This window comes from Ipomoea nil, unplaced genomic scaffold (assembly GCF_001879475.1).
Source record: "Ipomoea nil cultivar Tokyo-kokei standard unplaced genomic scaffold, Asagao_1.1 scaffold0382, whole genome shotgun sequence".
Taxonomy (NCBI): Eukaryota; Viridiplantae; Streptophyta; class Magnoliopsida; order Solanales; family Convolvulaceae; genus Ipomoea; species Ipomoea nil.
The window spans coordinates 2,179,068-2,202,674 of NW_017616810.1; the positions used below are offsets into that span (position 1 = coordinate 2,179,068).

General features: G+C 36.5%; 5 protein-coding genes across 5 annotated transcripts; 3 read left to right on the top strand and 2 right to left on the bottom strand.

Annotated features, from left to right (window-relative positions):
- The first annotated feature begins 589 nt into the window (after positions 1–589).
- Positions 590–4,656, top strand: LOC109171992 (uncharacterized protein At1g04910-like). Its single transcript, XM_019321113.1, has 11 exons — positions 590–947; positions 1,286–1,339; positions 1,428–1,517; positions 2,590–2,667; positions 2,836–2,924; positions 3,013–3,138; positions 3,253–3,369; positions 3,459–3,602; positions 3,742–3,865; positions 3,942–4,133; positions 4,225–4,656. The coding sequence occupies exons 1-11, from the start codon at positions 708–710 to the stop codon at positions 4,585–4,587; spliced, it is 1,617 nt and encodes a 538-aa protein (XP_019176658.1). The 5' UTR covers positions 590–707; the 3' UTR covers positions 4,588–4,656.
- Positions 4,657–4,776: 120 nt separating this feature from the next.
- Positions 4,777–6,119, top strand: LOC109171995. Its single transcript, XM_019321117.1, has one exon. It carries the CDS (start codon positions 4,943–4,945, stop codon positions 5,915–5,917), a length of 975 nt encoding a protein of 324 aa, XP_019176662.1. The 5' UTR covers positions 4,777–4,942; the 3' UTR covers positions 5,918–6,119.
- A 240-nt stretch (positions 6,120–6,359) lies between these two features.
- LOC109171989 (paramyosin) lies at positions 6,360–10,957 on the bottom strand. Its single transcript, XM_019321110.1, has 5 exons — positions 9,151–10,957; positions 9,003–9,079; positions 8,304–8,415; positions 8,036–8,152; positions 6,360–6,969 (listed from the first exon to the last, which is right to left on the bottom strand). The coding sequence occupies exons 1-5, from the start codon at positions 10,567–10,569 to the stop codon at positions 6,613–6,615; spliced, it is 2,082 nt and encodes a 693-aa protein (XP_019176655.1). The 5' UTR covers positions 10,570–10,957; the 3' UTR covers positions 6,360–6,612.
- A 4,141-nt stretch (positions 10,958–15,098) lies between these two features.
- On the top strand, positions 15,099–18,236 carry LOC109171850 (protein FAR1-RELATED SEQUENCE 5-like). The gene is made up of 4 exons (XM_019320925.1): positions 15,099–15,156; positions 15,531–15,587; positions 15,679–16,744; positions 17,129–18,236. Exons 1-4 carry the CDS (start codon positions 15,099–15,101, stop codon positions 18,234–18,236), a joined length of 2,289 nt encoding a protein of 762 aa, XP_019176470.1.
- A 600-nt stretch (positions 18,237–18,836) lies between these two features.
- LOC109171851 lies at positions 18,837–22,761 on the bottom strand. Its single transcript, XM_019320926.1, has 8 exons — positions 21,913–22,761; positions 20,741–21,519; positions 20,292–20,489; positions 20,037–20,211; positions 19,571–19,699; positions 19,344–19,487; positions 19,045–19,251; positions 18,837–18,953 (listed from the first exon to the last, which is right to left on the bottom strand). The coding sequence occupies exons 1-8, from the start codon at positions 22,759–22,761 to the stop codon at positions 18,837–18,839; spliced, it is 2,598 nt and encodes an 865-aa protein (XP_019176471.1).
- Between the last annotated feature and the right edge of the window lie 846 nt (positions 22,762–23,607).

A 23,607-nucleotide genomic window follows, 5' to 3' on the forward strand; every position in this document is an offset into this window, starting at 1 on the left:
CCCCACTCTGATGCATCTGTTTAGATTTGCGTGCCTTTGATGTCACACGTTATCTAATTGTGTTTTTCAATGTATTTTTATAGACGACAAGAATAAGATTATTTAAATGTGTACTTTTTGTTGTATTTTTAGACTTCAAAAAAATGTATTTACGCCAAAAAAATCAAATGCAAGAGTAAAAGTTATATATAGAAGAGTATTTACATAGCCATTATTGCGAAAATATATTGCTGTATTTGCAGGAAAAAATTTTGTAAAAAAATTGCTTATGAAAAAATTACTCAAAATTTTTTCTTGGAGTTGTTCTTAAAAAACTTATATTTGTAAAATTAATTATTTTTATATCTTTTATTTTCTTACTCCGTCATTGCTAATCAAATTTTTTGATAAATACCTTTCAAATTTAATTATTGGTGATACTCTTATTAAGGTTATAAGTAGTAATTACAAATATATTTGTTTGTTTTTATTTATTTTCTCATTTTTAGTTATTTATTTACACACAAATCACGTGGATTGTTTGTTAAGGAAGAGACAAGAAAATCTTGGAGAAAAATTATGGTCATTGTACCTTTATCTTAATGGATAACAGAAGTCTTCATCGGATATTCGACAGCGACTAAAGAAACGTCACCGGACACTCAGACCACCGACACGCACAGTATAACCCCTACAGGATACGTAAATGGCCTCCCCTACACGCACTCATGCCGGAGCTCCGATCCGCCACTGACCACTGTAGCTCTGTGGGAAACCGAGCTGCGGCGGCGTCTTCCGTGAACAGTTTCTCCGCCGTCGTCGATGGCTACCGTGGCCGCCACCGAGAACGCCTCCGTTGCTTCTGTATCGACGACAAGTCGGGGTCTCACCTTCGCAAATACAAGATGATTGTGTCGTTTTTACTCCTTTTCGTAATGATTTCAGCGTTTTCAGTTTTCAACCGATTTGTAAGCTCTCCCTTGAGGTTATATTTATCTTCATATATAATAATGCGGTTTATTTTCTTGTCTGATTTGTACGCTATTATTTAAGAGTAGACTTTATCCCATACTCATTTTTGGGTAGTGATTGTGGGTGCAGTCTTCCGCAACTCATAAAAAGTTTTTTTATGAGCAACTTCAATTTAGTCAGATTGGTAGGACGGTTATCTTGGTAACCACGATGTTATAAGCTCGATTCTTCGCGGGAGCACCTATTGCTTTTCTTAGTTTGAGCCAGTATGTTGTGACTTGTTAATTGTAAGTGTATATGCATGCATGTAATTATTTTGTTGTTTTCCCTGTAGAATAATACACCCTATTTATGCAACAAGGAGGGCATAACTCTTCATTGTCCTTGGGTAACTTCAATTCTTTCTCAAACTCATCAATACATTAAACTAACAACTAACCATTTTTACTATGTTAACTCTAGCTTTCACATACTAGGTTAAGGAGCCTCCTTCCTTATGGGAGAATCCTTATTCTGCCACAACTTCATGGAAGGCTTGTGCTGAACGACGTGAGGGCATAACTTCATCAGGTACTATATATATATGACGGGTTCCGGGGCGGCGCCACGTACCCGCCCCGGACGGGGCCTCGCCACGTGGCCCCGCACGGGCCACGTCGGAGGCCGGGCCGACCTCCAAATGGGCTCGGCCCGAGCCCATGACGGGCTCGGCCTGGCCCCACAGCACGGCCCGGTCGCGAGACCAGGCGCGGTCAACTCAGATCTAACCACCCCCGCTTTAGGGGGTGGCGGTTAGGGGCGGGGTTGTATAAAAACCCCCCACCTTGTCTAGTTAGGACACGATCTACATTTTCTATATACTTTGTCCTAAAATACTATTGTAATAGCCAATTCTATGGCATTTAATACAACCTACGGTCTCACGGCCTTTACTATATCATTCGTATCATTTATTTACTATTCGTATTCTTATTCGGGTTAGTTAAGTCGGACCCCCGGTTTAATTAATTCCATCAATATACATATATGTGATAATTGATGTTAGGCGGGGTTGTATAATTGTTAGATTGCATGTATATATTATTAGTAAATTTATATTTTATAAACTGAAAATTAACAACTTTGAAAAAAAAAATTAATATATACAAGATACAAGCTACAAGGTATACATTTTAAACTACTACGAGTGTGTTTGGTTGGTGGGTTTTGTCCATAGGAATGGGTATGAAAGTGATTGTTGTTGTTTGGTTGATAGGTTTTTAGAATACTACCATGGGTTTCGAATACCACATCAATTGTCAAACCCATACCCAAATAAAATAAGGGTTTCATTCTCTTATTCATTCTCAAGCACTACTATTGGTAACCATTCCCATTCCACCATACTACCAAACATGTTAAATACTTTCACCAAAACCCATTACCATTACCAAGTATTTGATACTCATTCCGATTTCGATTCTCATGTGCGAACCAAACACACCCTACATAAAAAAAAATAGTGTAATTCAACAATATAAGTGTAAGGCTCTTCTATGAGTGGTTTTGAGATTAATTCTCCTTGTATGTAATAATAAAATAAATTATATAAATAAACCATATTACATTCATTCATTATTATATTCTTGATTATTTGCAGATCTTCCTTCCGAAAATGAAACAAATGGATACATATATATACATGCTGAGGGTGGTTTAAACCAGCAGAGAATTGCTGTATGTTGTTCCTTTTTGGTTCTTCTTCATGACTGTTTGAAGATGAATGTGTGCTCTCTTTTTTTTTTTTTTTTTTTTTGACGAGAAAAACCTGCAATCATTATAAGGGGCAGGGGTGTGCAAGGGTTGCTACTTGTCTTCTTACTTGGCATGCATGCATGCATGCAGATATGCAATGCTGTTGCAGTGGCAAAGCTAATGAATACTACCCTTATTTTGCCAGTGTTAAAACAAGATCGGATATGGCAAGACCCAACGTAAGTCAATTTTGGCTTAACCTTAAAATGGTTTCGAATAATGGATTCATGCATGTTTTTCTGATCTGGGTTTTTGAAATGATTGCAGTGAATTTGAGGACATATTTGATGTTGATCATTTTATTGACTATTTAAAGGACGACGTGCGAATTGTTCGTGATATACCCAGTAGGTTTTTTACTGACGACAAACCAGAACTGTTCGGAGACATAAGGTTTGGTTTCTTTCATGATGTGTCCCATCTCGACTACTGATGAGCTTTTGTGGTATAGTTAGGGTTTGGGTTTCGGTTTGAGGGTATTCAAAGATTTTGTGTGATGCATGGCAGGCGTACAGTAAAGAACATTCCCAAATATGCTTCAGAACAGTTTTATCTGGATAATGTTTTGCCAAGAATAAAGGAGAAGAAGATAATGATGTTGAAACCGTTTGTTGATCGACTTGGGTATAGATTCTTTAATTTCCTTTTATGATATGATGATGACTATTCGACATGAAACAACCGACCATTGTGTGGGTGTATATATGGTTCAGGTACGATAATGTTCCTCCTGAGATAAACAGGTTGAGGTGCAGGGTGAACTATCATGCTCTCAAATTTCTTCCTGAGATTGAGCAAATGGCTGATCAATTGGTCTCAAGGATGAGAAACCGCAATGGCACTTCAAATCCTTTCATGTAATGTGTCTATATAAGTTCGGGTTAATTCCAGATTTAATCTTCAGACTATATATAACTCATTTCTAATTTTAGTCATTGACTTTTAGAGTTACATATATACCACCCTCAATGTTAACCATTTGCGCTTAATCTGCAGGGCACTACATTTAAGGTTTGAGAAGGGGATGGTGGGCTTATCATTCTGTGATTTCGGGGGAACAAGGTTGGAGAAGACTCTCATGGCTGCATATAGAAAGAATGAATGGCCTGAACGGTTCAAGGTTAGGCCGAGTTTAGACTTTTAATCGAGATAAAATATATCCTTCAATTCTTTATAATCCGAACTTGCACCTGCAGGATGGTTCACATTTGTGGCAATTTGCACTGCAGAAGAGGAAGGAGGGGTGGTGCCCTCTCGAGCCGGGTGAAGTTGCACTTTTGCTTCGAGCAATGGGGTATCCTAAAGAAACCCAAATATATGTTGCTTCTGGAGAGGTGTATGGGGGAGAGAACACCATGGCGCCACTCAGAAACATGTTCCCTAATCTTGTAAGTCGAGACAAATTAAACACACTCTTTAATTCTTCAACTCTGATCGTTCGTTACAAACCTGAACGTTATTATATTGTAACACATACAGGTTAGAAAGGAGGAATTAGCAACAAAAAAGGAGTTGGATGGTATGAGGAAACATATGACAATGTTGGCAGCCCTAGACTTCCTGGTTTGCTTGAAATCAGATGTTTTTGTGATGAGCCATGGAGGGAACTTTGCGAAACTGGTAATAGGGTATAGAAGGTACATGGGTCATACCCAGAAATCTATTAAACCAGACAAGCATCTCATGTCCAAATTCTTAGGTGACCCCTACATGGGATGGGCTACCTTAAAAGATGATGTTGTGATTAGTCACAGGACAAGGACTGGATTGCCTGAACAAACCTTCCCAAACTATGATATATGGGAGAACCCTTTGACCCCTTGCATGTGCAAAGCCACCTGATTCCACAACTTCATACAAAGAAACCTCAATTTCAAAGTGTAAATATAAAAATATATGGGGATATCATTTTTTTTCCTGTTATCACAATATTCAAATACTGTTATGTTACAGCGGATCTGCAGATACTCAACTTGGTAAAGTGGAGAATATATAGCAGAGAGCTTTTAGCAAGGAAATTGGTATAGTTAAAAAGATAGATTATACTAAAAGATTGCTTGCCTTCCATGCTTAACTCAAATCTGATTCTTTGCCCTCCCATCAATCATACTACTCCAAACATGTTCTCATTAACCTCCTCCTTCTTCTTCTTCTTCCCTCTAAGCAAAGCTCCATTTCCAAGCTCTACAAATCAACGATGCCGCAGCAGCAGCGTGACAACAATCCCCATTTTCTTCCGCCGCAGCTCCCGGAAACGCCGGAGCCGCCGCGGCATGGGCCTACGTTCTACCCGCCGCAGTCACGGAGGCCGCGGTCTAAAGTTGCAGTACCTCAGCCACCTCCTCCCCACCGGGATTCCTCGCCGCCGCCGCCGCCGTCTGATCACCGTCCGGGTACATCAGCGGCGCCGCTCCCTGCAAATTTTGTTCCCCAGCAACACCCCCGGTCAAAGCCGCCGGAAGATGATTACATTGACTTAGTTCCTCCACAGCGGCAGCCCCCCAAAGCTCAGCCACCTCCACAGCCGCCGCGACGCAGCGGCCCCCAAGGCCAGCCGCACCACCACCACCACCACCCTCACCTGAGGGTGCCATCAAGAACCAAAACCAATCCCTTAGCATGGCTCATCGCAGCCTGCTGCACCCTCTTCTGGATCCTAGTCATCTTAGCCCTCCTAGCAATCCTCGTAATCTATCTAGTTTTCCGCCCAAGAAACCCCAAATTCGACATTTCCAGCGCCACCCTCAACGCCGCCTACCTCGACATGGGCTACCTCCTCAACGCAGATCTCACCCTGCTCGCAAACTTCACAAACCCAAACAAGAAAGGCAAGGTGGAGTTCCATTACGCAGTCGTGGATCTTTACCATGACAAATCTCCCATTGCATCCACTTATATCCAGCAATTCTCCATGATGAACCATGAATACAAGTTCCAAGATGTGCACTTTGTGACCAGCCAGGTTGGGCTTTCTGCAGATCACAGTCAGAAGCTGAGAACTCAGATTGAGAATGGGAAAGTTAGGTTTGAAGTGAAGGGTCTGTTCAGAGTGAGGTCTGATCTGGGGGGGATTCTCAAGTACTCATATTGGCTCTATAGCCATTGCACAATCATGGTTTCTAGTCCTCCCACTGGGATCTTGATTGCAAAAAGGTGCAGCACAAAGCGTTGAGATTGGAGACGATGAAAATAACGTTAGAACGAGGTTAATTTTGTTTTTAATGTCTCATTAATTGGTTAAGTAGTTTACTGTAACTTTAAACTTCATTGATGAATGGTGCTATTGCATTTGTTTTTTTCCTTGAAAATGTATTTATCCCATTCTGAGGATGGACTATTGTGTAGTGTACCTGAGATGAATAACACATGTAATTCAAACTCTTTGCTCAAAAAGGCACAAAATGTAAAATTCCCTCACCTTCAGGGCTCATTAGGTGAGATGACCAAACGTCTAGTACCCACAAGGAGCCCACCACATTAGATATAACTCTCACACTGCGACTGTCAGTGTTCAATCTTATATGATCTATCACCCAAGAATCAACTGAGCTATGTTGTATGGGGAGATAATTTAAACTCTTCACAGACAGAAAATTGTAGTTTTGTTAACCAAATTTGAGTCATAACAAAAGCCAGGAATTGGAATTTTTAAAAAGTGGAAAACTGGTGATTATTAAGGCAGGCAAAAGTGCAAAACTAATCTCTCTCCTGTGTACCATAAACAGTTGATGAAACTCCAATTACCTGGATAAGGGTTGGGAAATGTATTCTCTATTTTTGTCACACAGCTTTCATTCTCTAAGAGGTTCACACTTAAGAATAGATATACAGAGGAAGGAGGATGGGGTAAGTATGGGGCAAAAGAATTCAGATAAGGGGTTCAGAAAGCTCCATTTCGTTTGAACCATCGCGTTGCGATTCGGTGGGCCTGTTAGTACCTACAAAATCTATGCCTAGCCATTGCCAAGGCCAGCATATGTATCTGGGTCTGGTTAGGCCTGGTCTGGAGGTTTCCCTGGAATCCAACTCTTCGAGCTGGTGAGTGAGCTCTTCCAATCTCTCTCTCAACCTAGTTGCCCTTGAATCTGCCAGTCGCAATGATTTCTCAGCTGCATCTCTCGCGGCCATGGCTGCAGCTGCAGTTTCTTCTTTGAATTTGAGCTTCTTCTCTGACTCTATCACACTCCGTTTCGCTTCTTCAAGCTCCTGGCGTATGGCAGACAACTGCAGGAGTCATAGAACACATTGTTATAACTAATGGAGGACATTGGTGCATACCCACTGAGATTGTGTAACCGAAAGGTCCATGTATTGATTAAGTTCTATGTAGCAGATGTCACGTGTCTTCAGAAGTTCATTATTCATTCCCAAGTAACAAACTAGACGATGTGTCAATGACATAAGAGCTTAGTTACATAAAACATGATATCTCCAATCTATGCAGAAAGGTCTCAATACTCAACAGTTCAAAGCCAGAAAAAGGAACTCCGGCTCATGTTGGCAAAAATATCTGCCACATTTTGAACACCTAATTTTACAGTTAGAATTGCTAAAGCCACCAAATTCTATTGCTGATCCTTCTTGTTGCATATGTGAAGAAATCTTGTTCTATTTTCATTCATAATATTCTATGCAAAGCCAAGAAAAAAGGGGGCGAAGAAAATTAAAAGGACAAACACTGTTGGACCAGTTATCAGTCAATCACGAAATTTAGTTAGAACTTAGAACAAAAAATGGTACTCCGTATTTAATTTTTATTTCAGTTTCCATTTAATCCAAACCTTCATTACTAAGAATTAGGTTGAAATAATAATGTTATCCTGTATTTAATTCTGAGGTCAAGCAGAATTTTACAACAGCATTGACCCATTGACTACTTAAGTTTTAACCATGATAAATTTAAGAAACACTGTTTTTCTATCAAGTAATAATAGTTCAATACCAGAAGGCAGTGCGAGATAAAATAAAAATCCTCAATAAATATTCTCCTTCCACTCTAGCTCTTTCAAACAACATATCACGAGGAACTCTAAAGACCGTGTTGACAAACCTATTAGTTTCCCATGCAATGAATTCAATCAACTATTGATTACTAAGAATTCATTCAAAAGACTCTGTTAACAAAATTTAGGACAGTTCATGCTCATGCTTGCGTTAAGAGTACCTAAAGCTTACGAAATTGTTGATCTTGGGCTTAAGTTACCAGAGATACAATTTATTTAAAAATTGATCTACCAGAGACTCAAAGGTCAAATGCAAGAAGAGGGGTTCAAGAAAGCATCAAGCATACCTGTGCCAGATATTCTTGTTCAACAGATTTCCCAGCTGCAGCTTCTTGCTGAGCTGCTACTTTCCACCTTCTGATTTCTTCTTCAGCAGCAGCAATGTCCAGCATAAGCCCTTCAACCTAGATTACAGCACAAGCATAAGAATATGAACTGGCATCAAGATAATACTATGACTAACGCATTTTCTCAATCTAACATATATAAAAGAAGTCTCCCTATACCACTAACTGCATTGCATGTTAAAGATACATACAGTGAAGGTAAACTTACATTTTCTTTTGCGACCCTCTCTTTCTCCTCAAGCTCCTCTACCTGTTGCTTCCATTGGCTCAGTTCCTTTGCTTGAGCATCCACATGTTCCTTAAGTAAACTTGACTCCGCCCTTGATTTAGCAAAGCAAAATGAAAAACAATAACCTTCAGTTGGCCTTGGTCTAAGAAAAAATACACATAGATTTGATGCTTCCAAGTCGAGAAGAATGTACAAACAAGTTCAAATAAGCATTAGAAAAATATTACTTAGCTAAAGCAGTAACCATATCTATAGGCAAGCAAAGAAAACAAATTTTGATAAAATTTGCCACCATTACCAGAATTCCCATCTGTCATTGTCATAACATTTTATTCACAGAACCCAAAAAAAGGGGTAACAGGGCATGACAAAAGATATAGTGTGGCTCAGATATGCATTTAATGCAAAAATGCTCAAGGTCATATTCCTTATCTCTTGGACAAAGCAAATACCAGTAACATCAGACTTTCTGATAGTCTTATTAGAATGATATAATTAGCCTATATCTTGGTCCTTAATTTCTTACTACTGCAATCCTTTACATCATTCAAAGTTAGAAAGATTTCTGGAGAGTGGAGATATTCATGATAGAATCCACACAGACCTCACAGCATTATGGGGTTTACTCTTTAATCATATAGCATCAGGCCAATACAACCAAAGATGAACAGAAGGTACCTTTGCTCTTCCAGTGAATGTTTAAGCTCAATGATCTCAAGCTGAGACTGCTTGATAATGTTCTCTAAAGTGCCAGCCTGTCTTGAAAAATGATGAATGAGAAACAGAGTGAGGATTTTCCCTTTAAATAAGACCAGCAATAACTTACCAAAGCATATACTTCATCTTCTTCTGTGTCTGAAGCCTGCAATTTATCATCCAAAGCTGGAGATTTATGCTCCCCAAGGTTATTATTGAACCTATAATTTATCCCAGCCTCTTTCAATCCATTTTCTGCTATTTTAAACAGCTCATTTGTTTTGGATGACAAATCCACTGATGCCCTTCTTGACAAAGCACTTCGTAATAAAGACCCAATTTGTTCTTTCTCCTGCATCAGCTGCGAAACCCATTCTTTAAGGCCTTTCACTTCACGATTCTTCTCCTCCATCAGATCCCTTGTTTTTTCAAAACCAATTTGACTTAAATCATATATGGACTCCAATCCTGCCAAAGATGCTCTCATATTCTCCTCAACGTCCATTTCTAGAGCAAGAAACAAGGAATCTGATAATTCAGATGACTTTGTAACATCCACTACCTTTATTACATTGCAAACCTGTTTGTGTATTTTTGATACATAATTCAATTGGTCAGTCAGTAAAGATCTTAGTGACTCCAACTTCAACTCCAAACTGCTCATTTTACCTTCAGACTCACTCAGCATCTGCCTCAACCCTATCAATTCACTTTCCATGGCATTTTGCTTATCAAGCATCTCCCTTTCGTACTCTGAAAAGCTCTTATCTTTATCAGCCAGCGACTTCCGCAGATCCTCAACAAGGGAATCTTTCTTTAAAATCTCCTCTCTCAAACCACTAATTGTTGCTTCAAGTTGTGAAATCTCAATAGCAATCTGGTAATTCCTCTGATCCATCTGTTCCCGAGCCTCGTTCCTAGACTTGGTAGTTGAGTCAATCTGCCTCAACATTTCTTCCACTATATCATTTGTCCTTTTGATCACCCCATAAGCCACTGCTGGCAAGCCTGTATATTTCTGAGACCTAGGCAATCCACCGGCGGTAAAATTCTTAAAATGACTCACTTTCCCGGATATTTTATCAATCCCACTCACCAACATCGAAGCTGCAGTCTCGACTTCCACCCTCTTCGATTCTTTCACTTTCATCACTTCTTCAAATTCTTTTTGCAACTCTTCGTTCTGCTTCGAAAGTTCATCTTTCTCCTTAACCGCCCCACTAAGCTCGGTCGATACCTTATCAACCTTCACCAAAGCCTCTTCCTTCTCGCGCAAGGCCTGATCCCGCTGCTTCGACGACTCATCGCGCTTCCTAATAGCCTCGTGAGCTAGGACTTTCAATCGGTTGAGGGAGACTTCCAATTGGGATTTGGAATTCTCCGCGGCGATGCGCGCTTGCCTCTCGCGATCGAGCTCGGCAAGGACCTCCCGGAATTTCTCCAGGGATACGTCTTCCGGGGACGGAGTCTCAACATCGATCGCCGCAGGCTCGTCGGCCTCGACATCGCTCAGAACGGCGTCGTTTTCCTCTTCCCCGGCGTTCGCCATTCATACATATCAATTATATATCCAAACAATACAAAAAATTTTCTATAACTAATCAGTCGTAGTGTGCTTCATTAATCATTAAACCTAAAATGAACCGCGAATTAAAAGCGTGCTAAACAAGCAAGCAAACAAGCGAATTCATGAACCCTAAGATTTGGTATGTGATTGCCGGCCGAAACCCTAAGATTTGGTATGGGGGAGGACTTGAGTCAACCGATGACGGTGTTGATGACTTTAATTTCGTCTCAACCGGAGGGATTTTATGGTAATTTAGTCAATCTCATGAACACCACGGGGAGAGAGAGAGAGAGAGAGTGGAGGGAAGAAGACGAAAGATTGCCGGAAACTGCAATTTCGTCTGCCGGAAGGAAAATTATAAACTATAATGTGAATTTTGGTGCGTTTCGCCGTTACGGCGTTATATTCCCATGTTTTTTAAAAAATTATTTTGGGGATAATAATCTTCAGAAAAAGCAACTTATTGAACTTCTAGCACGTTTGATTCACGGAATGAATTTGAAAGAAATAAAAATGTTATTCCACATGGAATTGAATAGATAACGAATAATATAATATAAATTGTATTATATTGTTTGTTTCGCTAAAGGAATACACTTTAGTAATTATATTCCAGTGTTTAGTTGTTTAAAGGAATATAAATGAAATAAACTTTAAAAACATAAATACTCTTATGCAAAATAATAATAATAATAATAATTATTATTATTATTATTATTACTCCATATTTATTATAATAAAAACACATATTTATATTTATATTTGTTTCATCACTTATTCTACATTGATCGGAAAAGTGGGGAATGGAGCCTCCCTACATTGATCGGAGAAGTGGGGAATGGAGCCTTGAGGCTCCTATAAAAGGAGCCTCAAAGTTCCATAATATCAATTGTAATGTCCATTCGCTTGCCAAGCGGATGGGCAGACTGCTTAATTTAAGAGCCTTATAAAGTTAATATTATATATATATATATATATATATATATATATATATATATATATAATTTATTGATGGATAAAAATTATAATTAATTAAATATATACATTTATATAATATATTATATTTATTAAATACGAGGTATAAATATTAAATAATGTGCAAATGGTATTTTTAGTATTTATGATATAAAAGTTATTCTCAATGACATGAGAATAGCTAATACCAAGACCCCTTAGGAATGATTATTCTCATTGCAAAGGTAATAGCTCATTCCTGGAAATGTTATTCCCATAACAAAAAGATTCAACCAAATAATGGAATAGGTATATTTCAAGGAATATTATTCCATTATTGACCTATTTCATGAACCAAACATGTCATTCTAGTTTGAACACTAATATTTTATCAATGTTGGACTTTATGAAATTAAATAAAAAATATTAAATAAAGATATTAGAATGTACAATATAATAATATAGACATATAATTATACGTTTATATATTCAATTAAATGTCTATTTTCATAGTATACAAAATAGTATATAGTTAATATAATCTCTATTCTCTAACCATGTACATATTTAGATAAATTTATAACAAAAATTTATATCATTAAATTGATTTATTCCTAATTCTATTTCATATATATTATAATTCTAATAGTATAAATAACAACTAAGAATATTATACATAGAAATCTTTAAAAAAATGTAAATTTTAAATTTTATAGGAGTAAATTTAAACTCTAATTGGACGCGTTGTCTTATATGATTATATAATATATTATTGTATATACAAACAAATTTATTAACAATAACAATTGATGGGGTTGTCCTTAGCCCCTTACTCACGAGCTAGTAGTCTAAGAGCAACCTTAACCGTTGAGATTTTTTTATTTCTCAACTTTTGTAGGCTCCAACATCCACATCAACATCTATTATCTAATCCAATATCAAAAACTCTTTTTTTTTTTTTTTTCCAACAGTTTGAGGTTTTTCAAAATTTGTTATAAACTCACTAATATATATTAACTATATTTTAATTATTTTAAATTATAATTAAATCATATACAATTTAATTAAATTAATAATTATTAAAATTTAAAAAGAATATTATTAAAATTATACATACATACAAAATTTATGTTACATGTTTTTTTTTTTTTTTTGTAATAAGAAAAAGATTAAAACAAAAATAAAAATGTTATTTAAATTAAAAAAAAAAAAACAATTTAGTGTGTGTGTGTGTAAATATATATATATATATATATATATATATATATATATATATATATATATATATATATATAAATATAAAGATTCAAAGTGGTTGCTAGGTGGCCACTCTGAAGTGTTCACCGAATCACCAGGTAAGGTAACGCTACAAATGTGCATCTCTTTCTTTGGTGTTTTTTTTTTTTTTTTTTTTTTTTCCTCTTCTGTCAAAAACATCAATTAGGAGAAAAAAAAATTAGCAAAAATTCATCTCTGATTCCCATCAGTCAAGATCTACCTAACCAATTTTTTTTGCTATTAAAGCAATAAAAAATTCAGAAGTACAATATTTTATTTCAATGTACGATGTTTCTGAACAGCCTTTAACCTACGTATAGTATTCATGCTAATAATTAACAATTCTAATATCTAAAAAAGTATTGAATATATATTACATTGTAATAGAGTCAATAATACTAAAAAACAAAACAAAACAAAAAAAAAAAAAAAAAAAAAAAAAAAAAAAACAATCCTAGTATCTGGCATAGGTTTATAGTTATTGTCCCTTGTGGTTTGGGTACGGTCTGTATTCATGAAATACACTCAACATCCTAGCATTTAATTTATTATATATATATATATATATATATATATATATATATATATATATATATATATATATATATATATATATATATATATGACGCACTCAGGTGCGAATAAGTGCCCAGAAAGGAAATGCGAACGAATCAGCGCGTGACACGTGTCCAGATCTAATAACTTAAAAAAAATGCGGTGGCATTTTCGTAAATAATTGAACATCGAAGTGCAAGTAAAATATCTTATAAGTGCACCTATTTTTACCTATAAATGCATGTAATTTTGCCTTGTTAGCATTCACTTTCCGCAACCATTCATGCACCTGGGTGTGCTTATAACTATATGTGCAACGATTTATAACTATAGGTGCAACTACTTACAACTATATGTGCACATACTTTCACCTATAAGTGCATGTAATTTTGTCTTGTTAACATTCATTGATCTGAGTTCAGCGGGTAGTAATACTCCTAAAAACCACTCGCAAACATTCATACACCTAGATGCAACTACTTATACCTATGTGTGCAACTACTTAGAACTATAGGTGCAACTACTTAGAACTATAAGTGCAACTAAGTATTGATGCTCAGTGTAAATTTTTACTTGCACCTATAATACATTTTACATGCACTTGTAATACATTTTACTTGCACTTCCATGTTCAATTATTTACGAAAATGCCACCGCGTTTTTTTAAAAAATCAGTGTTTCTCATCCATTAGATCTGGACACGTGGACGAACAGAATCCATTCCTATTTCGCGCCTGGGCAAGCCGTTCGCACCTGAGTGCAACTCTATATATATATATATATATATAGCACCCATGTTTGATATATTTTAAACAAAACTATTTATCATTGAGAAAAAAAATCAAATCTTTATGCATTTAATTTATTTATATATTTATATATATAGCAACCATGTTGGGATAAAAATGACATTAGGGTGTATTTGGTTCGCACATGAGAATCAGAATCGGAATGGGTATCAAATACTTGGTAATGATAATAAGTTTTAAGTATGGATTTTTCAATTAAGGGGTATTTGAAACCCATATATAATAGTATTCTAAAACCTATCAATCAAACAATACCAATCACTTTGATACTTATTCCTTAGAGCTAAACCCGTCAACCAAACACACCCTCAGCTTATGTGTCTTTAGCTAACCTATTATATGCATGTTGTTTACAAATTATGTGTTTGCTAATAAATTCAAAACACCTAATAATATATTAACTACATATATATAATATGTTAATCGCATGCATATTAATTATATGCATTTATATTATGCGAGTTAATAAATTATGTATATTTAATTTATGTATAGATAAATAATTTATTAATTGAAACACACATGATATATTAATTATAAATATATAATTTTTGATTAAGACTCACGACACAAAATAGATCCTAGCATATAGTATCACCATTGCCTCGTCACATGACAACGTTGCGGGCAAATTATGCTGTGGATCTGTATGCACCATGCATGGTGCATACAGATCCACACGACGTCGTTTTAGCCTAATGACGCGGGGTTTTATAAAAAAAAAAAAAAAAATTCCGTTAACGGCGTTTACTTCCAAATTCCTTTTGAGTTTGTTTCCAAGTTTCAAACTCGATCGTTGGCAGTTGTTCGCTGTGGTATTGGCATTCGATATCACCGGAATCGCGATCGCAATCTCAATCGCATTCGCAAATCGCAATCGCAAATCGAAATCGGGAATTACAAAGTGATTGATAGATGGAGGATGGAACAGAGCAGACGAATTCCGCAGTTGATGATTGGCATTCGATTCAAGGTGATCTTGTTATTGTTTTTGCAATCGTTCCTTTTGGTTTTTTATATGATTATGTGATTAGCAGTGATGTTTGTGTCTAGAATCTGCAAATAGTTGTGCAAAATCACGTAAGTAATTTCCATAATTGTGTAACAACAATTTCAGAATTTGAAAACAATAATTCCATAATTTCATAACTATATTTCCAGAATTGCATGTCTATATATTCAGAATTAGGGGTACTCTGTTTTGGCAGTTTGTTGCGACTGTGTATCCAGAATTGTATAACTATATTTCCATAATCATATAACTATATATACAGAATCTGTAGACACTCTGTTTTTTCTGTTTGATGAACTGTTTGAATTAATGTTCACCATGTCTATATAATGTAGTTAGTGAAGGCATTGTGGATGGTTCAGTAGATGTTGATGGATCTTCATCAATTACAGGTTTATTCATAGTGGTTTACCTTTTAATTAGCAAATTATGGTTAGGAATTATGTGTTAATGGAAATGGTTATTATTGTGTTATATTTGCAGTTGATCAAGATTTGGTTGGTTTGGTAGTAAGTAATGCTGATGAGGCTTTTGAGGTGTATAACAGTTATGCATATACACTTGGTTTTAGTGTGAGGAAGGGTCATCAACGATACAAGGGATCTTCGAACACAATTCAAATGAAGAAATTTTGTTGTTCTAAGGCTGGTTACAAGGCTAACAGTGGGGTTAAGGCTTATTCCAAAATTGACACAAGGACAGGGTGTGGAGCGTTTGTTCAATTTGACGTGGGTGATGATGGGTTGTGGACAGTTACGAAACACGAGAAAGTGCACAATCACGAGTTATGTGTGTTCAACAAGAGTCATCTACTTCGTTCACATAGGAGTGTCGGAGATAATCAGCTCTTATATTTACAAGGTTTGAAGGACAGTGGTGTTGCATTGGCAGATGGTATTAGGTTCCTAAAACACCAATCGGGGGGGTCCCCTTTAGTTGGTTTCACCAGTAGAGATGCTTATAATTCAATGGCTGCGGATACTGTCAAGCGATTGGATGGAACGGATTCTAACTCTTTAATTGAAATTTTTAGGAGGAGGCAGTCTACCGAGACTGATTTTTTCTTTGATTTTGAACTTGACTTGGATGCAAGGTTGTGCAGTTTTTTTTGGAGGGATGGTCAAATGAGACGAGATTACGAGGTGTTTGGGGACTTGTTAGTGCATGATACGACATATCGCACAAACAAATACGATATGATTTGTGCCCCTTTCGTAGGGATGAATCACCATTGCATGAATGTAATGTTTGGATGCGGGTTTTTGATGAACGAGAGGATAGAATCGTTTGTGTGGTTGTTTAAAGTGTTTTCAAGATCAATGGGTGGCAAGTCTCCACAGACTATTATGACAGATCAATGTGCAGCTATGGCTGCTGCTATATCTAAAGTGTTTCCAACATCACGTCATCGTCTTTGCATATGGCATATCGGTGAGAATTCAAAGAAGCACATCAAGACGTTAAGGAGCAATAAGGATTTCTTGGATATGTTTAACTACGTGTTGAAATACACAGAGACCGAAGCTGAATTTCAATTCTATTGGACAAGGTATGTTAGTAATTAATCGTTTTTATTGCATTACGTTTGTAATTATGGATGTATAGTGCATCAATTATGGATATATAGTATTTCGATTATGGATATATAGCAGTGGTGGTGTCTGGAAATGTAGTATATGGATTATGGATATATAGTATTCCGATTATGGATATATAGTATACCGATTATGGATATATAGCAGTTGAACTTACTGGTGGTGTCTGGAAATGTAGTAGTATGGATTATGGATATATAGTCTATCAATTATGGACATATAGTATTCCAATTATGTATATAGAGCAATAGAAATTCTGAGTATGTGTTAGATGTGGTGATGCTGCTTGTTAATATTCTGCTTCATAATCATTTGGGATTTTGTCTTACCATTTTCAGGTTGGTGACTGACTATAAATGTCACAAGAATACTTGGTTAGAAAAGCTATATGACTGTAGGGAGAAGTGGTGTCCAGCATTTAACAAGGACTATTTTTCTGGGGACATTCTATCATCACAAAGGAGTGAAACTACAAATCATTCGATTTCTAGAAGGTTGTCCAAGACAGCGGGTCTTTGTGATTTCTATTCATCGTTTGTAAGCGTAATTTCTGAATGGAGAAGTAAAGAGAACGGTGAAGACTTTCGGTGTGCTCAAGGGGTACCTGCTATGATGATGGAGCATGTGAAACTTCTTTCACATGCTAGAGAGGTATACACGATTGAGATATATTTTCTGTTTGAGGAACAATTCATGAAAGGCAGTGCGTGTCATCAAGAGATGGTGTTGAATGATGGCCGTCAACAGAAGTATCACGTGTGGCGGCCAGATATAGATATTATAAGGCATGAGGTTAGTTTTAACACAGCCAACTTGGACATTTCTTGTAGTTGCAAGTTGATGTCTGAGTTGGGAATTCTATGTTGTCATTGTATACGCATTCTTCACGTACATTGTGTTTCTAGTATTCCCGACAAATATATACTTAAAAGATGGACTAAAAAGGTTATTGATGGTAGGAATGTCAACATTGATTCTATGGTTTATAATGTTGGTGTTCCTCCATCAATTTGGGTGTTCGATATTAGTAGAAAATTTCAAAGATTAGTTGTGTCTAGTCAAGATAGCAGCGTAGTGAGGAAACTGTGTGACGAGGCTGTTGATGATGTAAAGAAAAAGGTTGAAGCCGAGGTTGGGCATGTGCATATTGAAGAGTGTGGTGTTTCATCTTCAAGTGGTGGTGTTCAAAATCCTTCAAGTCGGAGATTGAAAGGTGAGCGTAACAAAAGGAGGAGTGGTGTTATTGAAAAGAAGTACAGTCTTGCAAGGGGGAGAAGGAGTGCTGCAAATAAAGCTGCATTGAGTACAAAGGGTGCTGTTCAGTCTTTGGTGTTGGAAAACATATCCAAGCTTGCTGGGGATGGATACCTTGTACATCCAAGTTCTTCAAGTTCAGATTTTGTTCAGTTTAGTAAGGGTTTAGATGACAATGTAGGTGTAGATTGAGAAATACAAGTTGTTATCATTGATTTTATGCAATTATACAGTTTTAGTTTTGTAATTCTGGATATGTAGTTTTGCAATTTTGGAACTGTAGTTATGAAATTATGGAATTATAGTTATACAATTATGGAATTGTAGTCATGCAATTATGAAAGGTATGCAATTATGAATTTGTAGTTATGAAATTGTGGTGTTTAGTTATGCAAGTATGGATGTATAGTTTTGCAATTATGGTATTATTGTTACGCAATTATGGAACTATAGTTATGCAATTGTGGAATTGTTTATATACAATTATGGAATTATAATTATGAAATTATGGAATTATAGTTATGCAATTATGGAACTATAGTTTTGCAATTCTGGATTTATAGTAGTCATGCAATTATAGATTTGATACATGAAAACAAAAAAAAAAAAAAAAAAAAGTAAAGAAAAGAAAAGAAGAGAAAAGAGAAAGAGGTGCATAGATCAGATGTAAATTGTTATTTAGCTATTAACATCATGCATCTACATTCACAAAATACAAGTCACATTGTCAATGTAGTTCACAAAAACTTTCTAATTGTTTAGAATTCAGTCAACATGTTGAAGAATATTCATTCAATTCTTCTTCGAAACTCTTTTGGCCGCTTGCAGAACCTCCCCCCTGACTTCATTCATTCTCCACTTTATGAGGTTCGCAGCATATTTCGCTCGCAATTCACACATGAAGCTTGCCTATAAACAAATAACATTAAGTAATTAGTCATTCGCAGTTTTATTTATTTTTTAATGTATTTTGAAACTATAATATGTATGGTAGTCTTACATTCAAGCGCATATTTTTCTTGAATCCTGGCTGCCAGTCTTGTAGAGTCCCTCGGAATGTCTCTATATGACGGAGTACATAGATCCCGCAATCAGTGACGTTTTCAGTGTTTGCCCAGTCCAACTTAAGGTACTTTATATCAACTTTTTGCAATTTCACATACAAGGAGTGGCACTCGGCCTTAAGGTAACCACTGAATGCTTCAATCTGGTCAGAAAAGTTAGTTTAGTGTTGATAATGCTTTTATGTCAATAGATAGGTAATGGTAAGAATGTCAAGTTTTTTTTTATCAAAATTACCAATAAGTGTGGGCAGTTGCCATATTTGTCCTTCTCCGAAACACCAGCTGGTAACTCCTTGTTGTCAATGACCTGTACTTTATGTTCTTTCACATTGAAGCAGACCAAGAAGTAGTGACCATGGCGATGAACTGCGAAGAATATCTAATTCCAATTCAAAGTTAAAGCAATGTTAGTATTTTTTTGGATATGATAAAGTCAAATTGGACATGGGTAATAGAACTTACCAGATCTGCATCACTGATGTCTAGGTTCCCGAAGCTGGTTATTTCATAGCTCAATCTCTCATTGAAATTCTTCATTTTTATGTGAGTTGGGAGATCCTTCATCCACTGATCATTGGGATCAATTTGAAGCTGCACATACAAATGCAGGAATGGGTAGTCATAATCCAAATAATATTTGTTGAAAATGTTAAAGTTATACATACAGAGTTATATATATATACATTTCCAGAATTGTACAACTATAGTTCCATAATTGGATAACTATAATTCCATAATTTCATATCAATAATTCCATAATTGTATATAACCAATTCCATAATTGCATAAGTATAGTTCTATAATTGCATAACTATAATTCCAGAATTACAAAATTATAAAACCAGGGGTTCACAGGTACACATCCAGAACTGAATAACTACATATCCATAATCTAAAAACTATATATTCATAATTTGTGAACACTTACATGTACTAGGGTGGAGAAGTAGACCCGCTTTGTCTCCCCAACCGCACGGGGCATGTTCAGCAATGTAAAACGTAGGGACCAGACATCTAGGAAGCTGCTCAGTAGCTCACCGTTGCACATAGTTGCAAAATCATCCCTTGTGAAGTAGTAATCACCATATTTGAACAATGTCTCTCTACAATACAGTAAATAAATAAATATAAGAACATAAATTAATGAATAAAATTTAAGTAAAATTGGTGGATGGAAACATACCCTCCCGGGTGCTCACTTGAGGCTTCCAAAAATGCGTAGTTTGAAAAAACCTTTTCTTTGGGAGTTGCATTATTGATGGAGCCTTTGTTCTTATTCCAATATGGTGACCTCAAATGAAGCGGGATGTTCCTGAATTTGCGCACAGGTCTCTTTCTCACAGTAACATCCTCAACATCAGATTCACTTTCATCCATAGCCCTGTTGTCCAGAAAAAAACAGAGGCAGTTCATAACCCCACAAGTATAATTCCAGAATTGTATAACTACATTTCTATAATCTATAAACTATATGTCCATAATTTGAGAAATACATATCCATAATTGTAAAGAAATCAACGTCACTAGTTGAATAAGAATATATTCATATTAATCAAACTTAATATTCATAATTATTGATGAATTGAAAACCATATTTATAGTCTAAATCTGCATAAGAAAGCAGTAACCTACTTATCAAATTCATCAATCTCAGCAGCAGTTTGGGCAGCAGGGGTAGTAGGAGTGGTGGACTTTTCGAATGGCACTCTGATTAGCAATGGAGTTGCTTCCTTCTCTGTTGATACTCCTGCACTCCTCACAATGTTATCCACCAAGGTGTCCAAAGGCTGCTGTTGAGATGGTGGTGGGGTTGGTGTAGAGCGTCCAAGTAGCTCAAATGATGGGACTTCTATTTCCATTTCCTTTCTTGTTTTTTCAAAAGCTGCTACCAGAGAATCAACTGCTGATGTGAAGCTCTCACTTCCAAAGAAGATGTCATCCAATTGCGAGGCAGTTGGGCTAGGAGTCGGTTGAATTGTGCTTGCAGCACTCAGCATTGTTGATATTCTTGAAAAAGCCCTCTTCATGATTTCAACCGGGGCCCCTTGCTTGCCAATGTCAGACATGACCTGACCGAACTCAAGGACATCTGCTGTAAGCCGTTGAAGCACATTTGTTACTCGGTCAACATTTGTCAGAGGCACAGATGGAGCTGGAATAGTTGGTGTAGCAGCAGGGCTGGACACTGGCCTTGGTATTGCAGCAGGAGGAGGTGCAGGTCGGGGTGATGATGTAGATGCAATGGCAGTAGGTCTCTGAAATCGAGGGATAACTTTGCCCTTACCAAAACCCCCTGATTTTATCTCAGCCGATACTCGCTTGCGTACAAGGCTTTTTGTCCAAGCTTTTATTGCTGGGAATGTGCGGTTGACGGTCATGCCTCTGAACTGTACTCGGTCAAAGTAGAAGAGCTTCAAGAAGTACAGAAGAGTATGTTAAGGAATTGAATAACTACATATTCAGAATTGCATATCTATAATTCCATAATTGCATAACTATAATTCCATAATTATAAAACTAGATATCCAGAATTGCATATCTATAATTCCATAATTGCATAACTATAATTCCATAATTGGATGACTATAATTCCATAATCCATAAAGTACACATCTATAATTGATTAACTATAATTCCATAATTGTAAAACTATTATTCCATAATTGGAAAACCACAATTCCACAATTACAAAACTACACATCCATAAGGGCATAACCACACATACAGAATTGCATATCTATGATTCCATAATTGCATGAATATAATTACATAATTAGAACATTTTATGTATAATGGGATATTACCAGGATGAATACCATTGGACCTCCAAAGGATCTGGTAGGAGAGTCTTTGTAAATGTCATACGAATCAATTAAAGAATTGTACGTGTACTTGCACCAATTAAGTCTTGAGATTGACCGGATGTTGAGCAATGACTTGATAACTCGATAGTTGGCATATCTTCCTGTATTTCCCCGGAGCAGAGATGAGACAGCAAACACCACAAAGTCTCTCTTGAAGGCATCTCCATGGTCACCTCTCCTGATTATTTCATCAGGCATCTTTGTTGTTATGGGTGACCCTGACCTGACATTCCATCTTTTCCTCCACTCAGTCAGGACCTTATTATATGCAGCTGTAGAATTTTCCTCACTCTTTGTACCTTCCTCAACATCTCTCTTCCCCCGGGGGAGTCCCAAGATGTATTCAACATCCTCTTCACCAACATGTAGATGGTCACCATCCAATATGAAGTCTGATTTGAAAACATCAAACCTTTGCAGGAGATACTCAACAAGTTGTGAGTAATTGCTTGAAAATTGTAGGTGCAGCAGCCCTCCAAAACCCATATCAATCACAGCATCCTTTTGGTCATGTGTTAGACGCTGGACAAGGTCATACATTTGCTTGGGACCCATTCGTGTACTGAAGTAGTTCACATCAGGGTCCCGTACTCTCTCTTGCTTTTGTGGTGGTGCCCTCTTTCTTTTTACAGCTGCTGGTTGTTGCCTTGTCGAAGGCTCTGCTTGATCTTCCTGGGCAGGGGTGAGTTCAGCAGCTTGTGAGCTCAATACTGCTCTGGTTGTTCTCTTTTTTACAGACTTCACAAATTGACCAAGTGTAGAATCATCTGCCACACCTGACTGATCCATTTCTGCAAATAAAAAACATCAAGTGAGGTTAACAGAGTACTATATCCAAAACTTCATAACTACAATTCCATAAACACACAACTATACTTCCAGAATTGTAAAACTACAATTCCATAATCTCATAAGTATACCACAAGGCAAGTTATGCTAAAAAGGATTTGAATGCAATTTGGTGCACAGAGTAAGGTTCACAGAGTAATACATCCAAAACTGTATAACTATAATTCCATAAACGCACAATTATACTTCCAAAATTGTACAATTACAATTCCATAAGCATACCTACAAGGCAAATTATGCTAAAAAGGCATTGATGCAGTTTGGTGCACAGAGTAAGGTTCACAGAGTACTACATCCAAAACTCTATAACTACAATTCCATAAACGCACAACTATATTTCCAAAATTGTAAAACTACAATTCCATAAGTATACGCACAAAGCAAATTATGTTAAGAAGGCATGAATGCAGTTTGGTGCACAGAGTAAGGTTAACAGAGTACTACACCCAAAACTGTATGTCTACAATTCCATAAATGTACAACTATACTTCCAAAATTGTAAAACTACAGTTCCATAAACTTATAAATATACTCATAAACCCATAATCATAACCATGCACGTTAATAATCAAATAACTATACATTCATACAAGATTAAACAGTATAAAACCCTAGTTTAAAATTTCATAAATATATACTCAAAATGAATGCTTGTTTTGTGTAAATGCATTATGTATCAACGTAAAATGCATTTATACCTGTTATAGGATGATGATGAGCTCTGGTTTACAGAGAAAACGCTGTTGAATTCGCAATGATCGGACGCCGGCGACAATAGCGACGACG

What these genes read in the sequence shown, in the direction of transcription:
- LOC109171989 (XM_019321110.1), bottom strand. Translation starts at nt 10,569, where the DNA reads ATGGCGAACGCCGGGGAAGAGGAAAACGACGCCGTTCTGAGCGATGTC. An exon ending in AAGATGAAGTATATGCTTTG is followed by an intron (nt 9,080 to 9,150) that starts GTAAGTTATTGC and finishes TTTTCAAGACAG; the next exon opens with GCTGGCACTTTAGAGAACAT. An exon ending in CATTCACTGGAAGAGCAAAG is followed by an intron (nt 8,416 to 9,002) that starts GTACCTTCTGTT and finishes TGCTAAATCAAG; the next exon opens with GGCGGAGTCAAGTTTACTTA.
- LOC109171851 (XM_019320926.1), bottom strand. Translation starts at nt 22,761, where the DNA reads ATGGATCAGTCAGGTGTGGCAGATGATTCTACACTTGGTCAATTTGTG. An exon ending in GAGATTGATGAATTTGATAA is followed by an intron (nt 20,490 to 20,740) that starts GTAGGTTACTGC and finishes TCTGGACAACAG; the next exon opens with GGCTATGGATGAAAGTGAAT. An exon ending in ACATCAGTGATGCAGATCTG is followed by an intron (nt 19,488 to 19,570) that starts GTAAGTTCTATT and finishes AATTGGAATTAG; the next exon opens with ATATTCTTCGCAGTTCATCG.
- LOC109171992 (XM_019321113.1), top strand. Translation starts at nt 708, where the DNA reads ATGCCGGAGCTCCGATCCGCCACTGACCACTGTAGCTCTGTGGGAAAC. An exon ending in GACGTGAGGGCATAACTTCA is followed by an intron (nt 1,518 to 2,589) that starts TCAGGTACTATA and finishes TGATTATTTGCA; the next exon opens with GATCTTCCTTCCGAAAATGA. An exon ending in CGGATATGGCAAGACCCAAC is followed by an intron (nt 2,925 to 3,012) that starts GTAAGTCAATTT and finishes AAATGATTGCAG; the next exon opens with TGAATTTGAGGACATATTTG.
- LOC109171850 (XM_019320925.1), top strand. Translation starts at nt 15,099, where the DNA reads ATGGAGGATGGAACAGAGCAGACGAATTCCGCAGTTGATGATTGGCAT. An exon ending in TGATTGGCATTCGATTCAAG is followed by an intron (nt 15,157 to 15,530) that starts GTGATCTTGTTA and finishes TATATAATGTAG; the next exon opens with TTAGTGAAGGCATTGTGGAT. An exon ending in TGGATCTTCATCAATTACAG is followed by an intron (nt 15,588 to 15,678) that starts GTTTATTCATAG and finishes TTATATTTGCAG; the next exon opens with TTGATCAAGATTTGGTTGGT.
- LOC109171995 (XM_019321117.1), top strand. Translation starts at nt 4,943, where the DNA reads ATGCCGCAGCAGCAGCGTGACAACAATCCCCATTTTCTTCCGCCGCAG.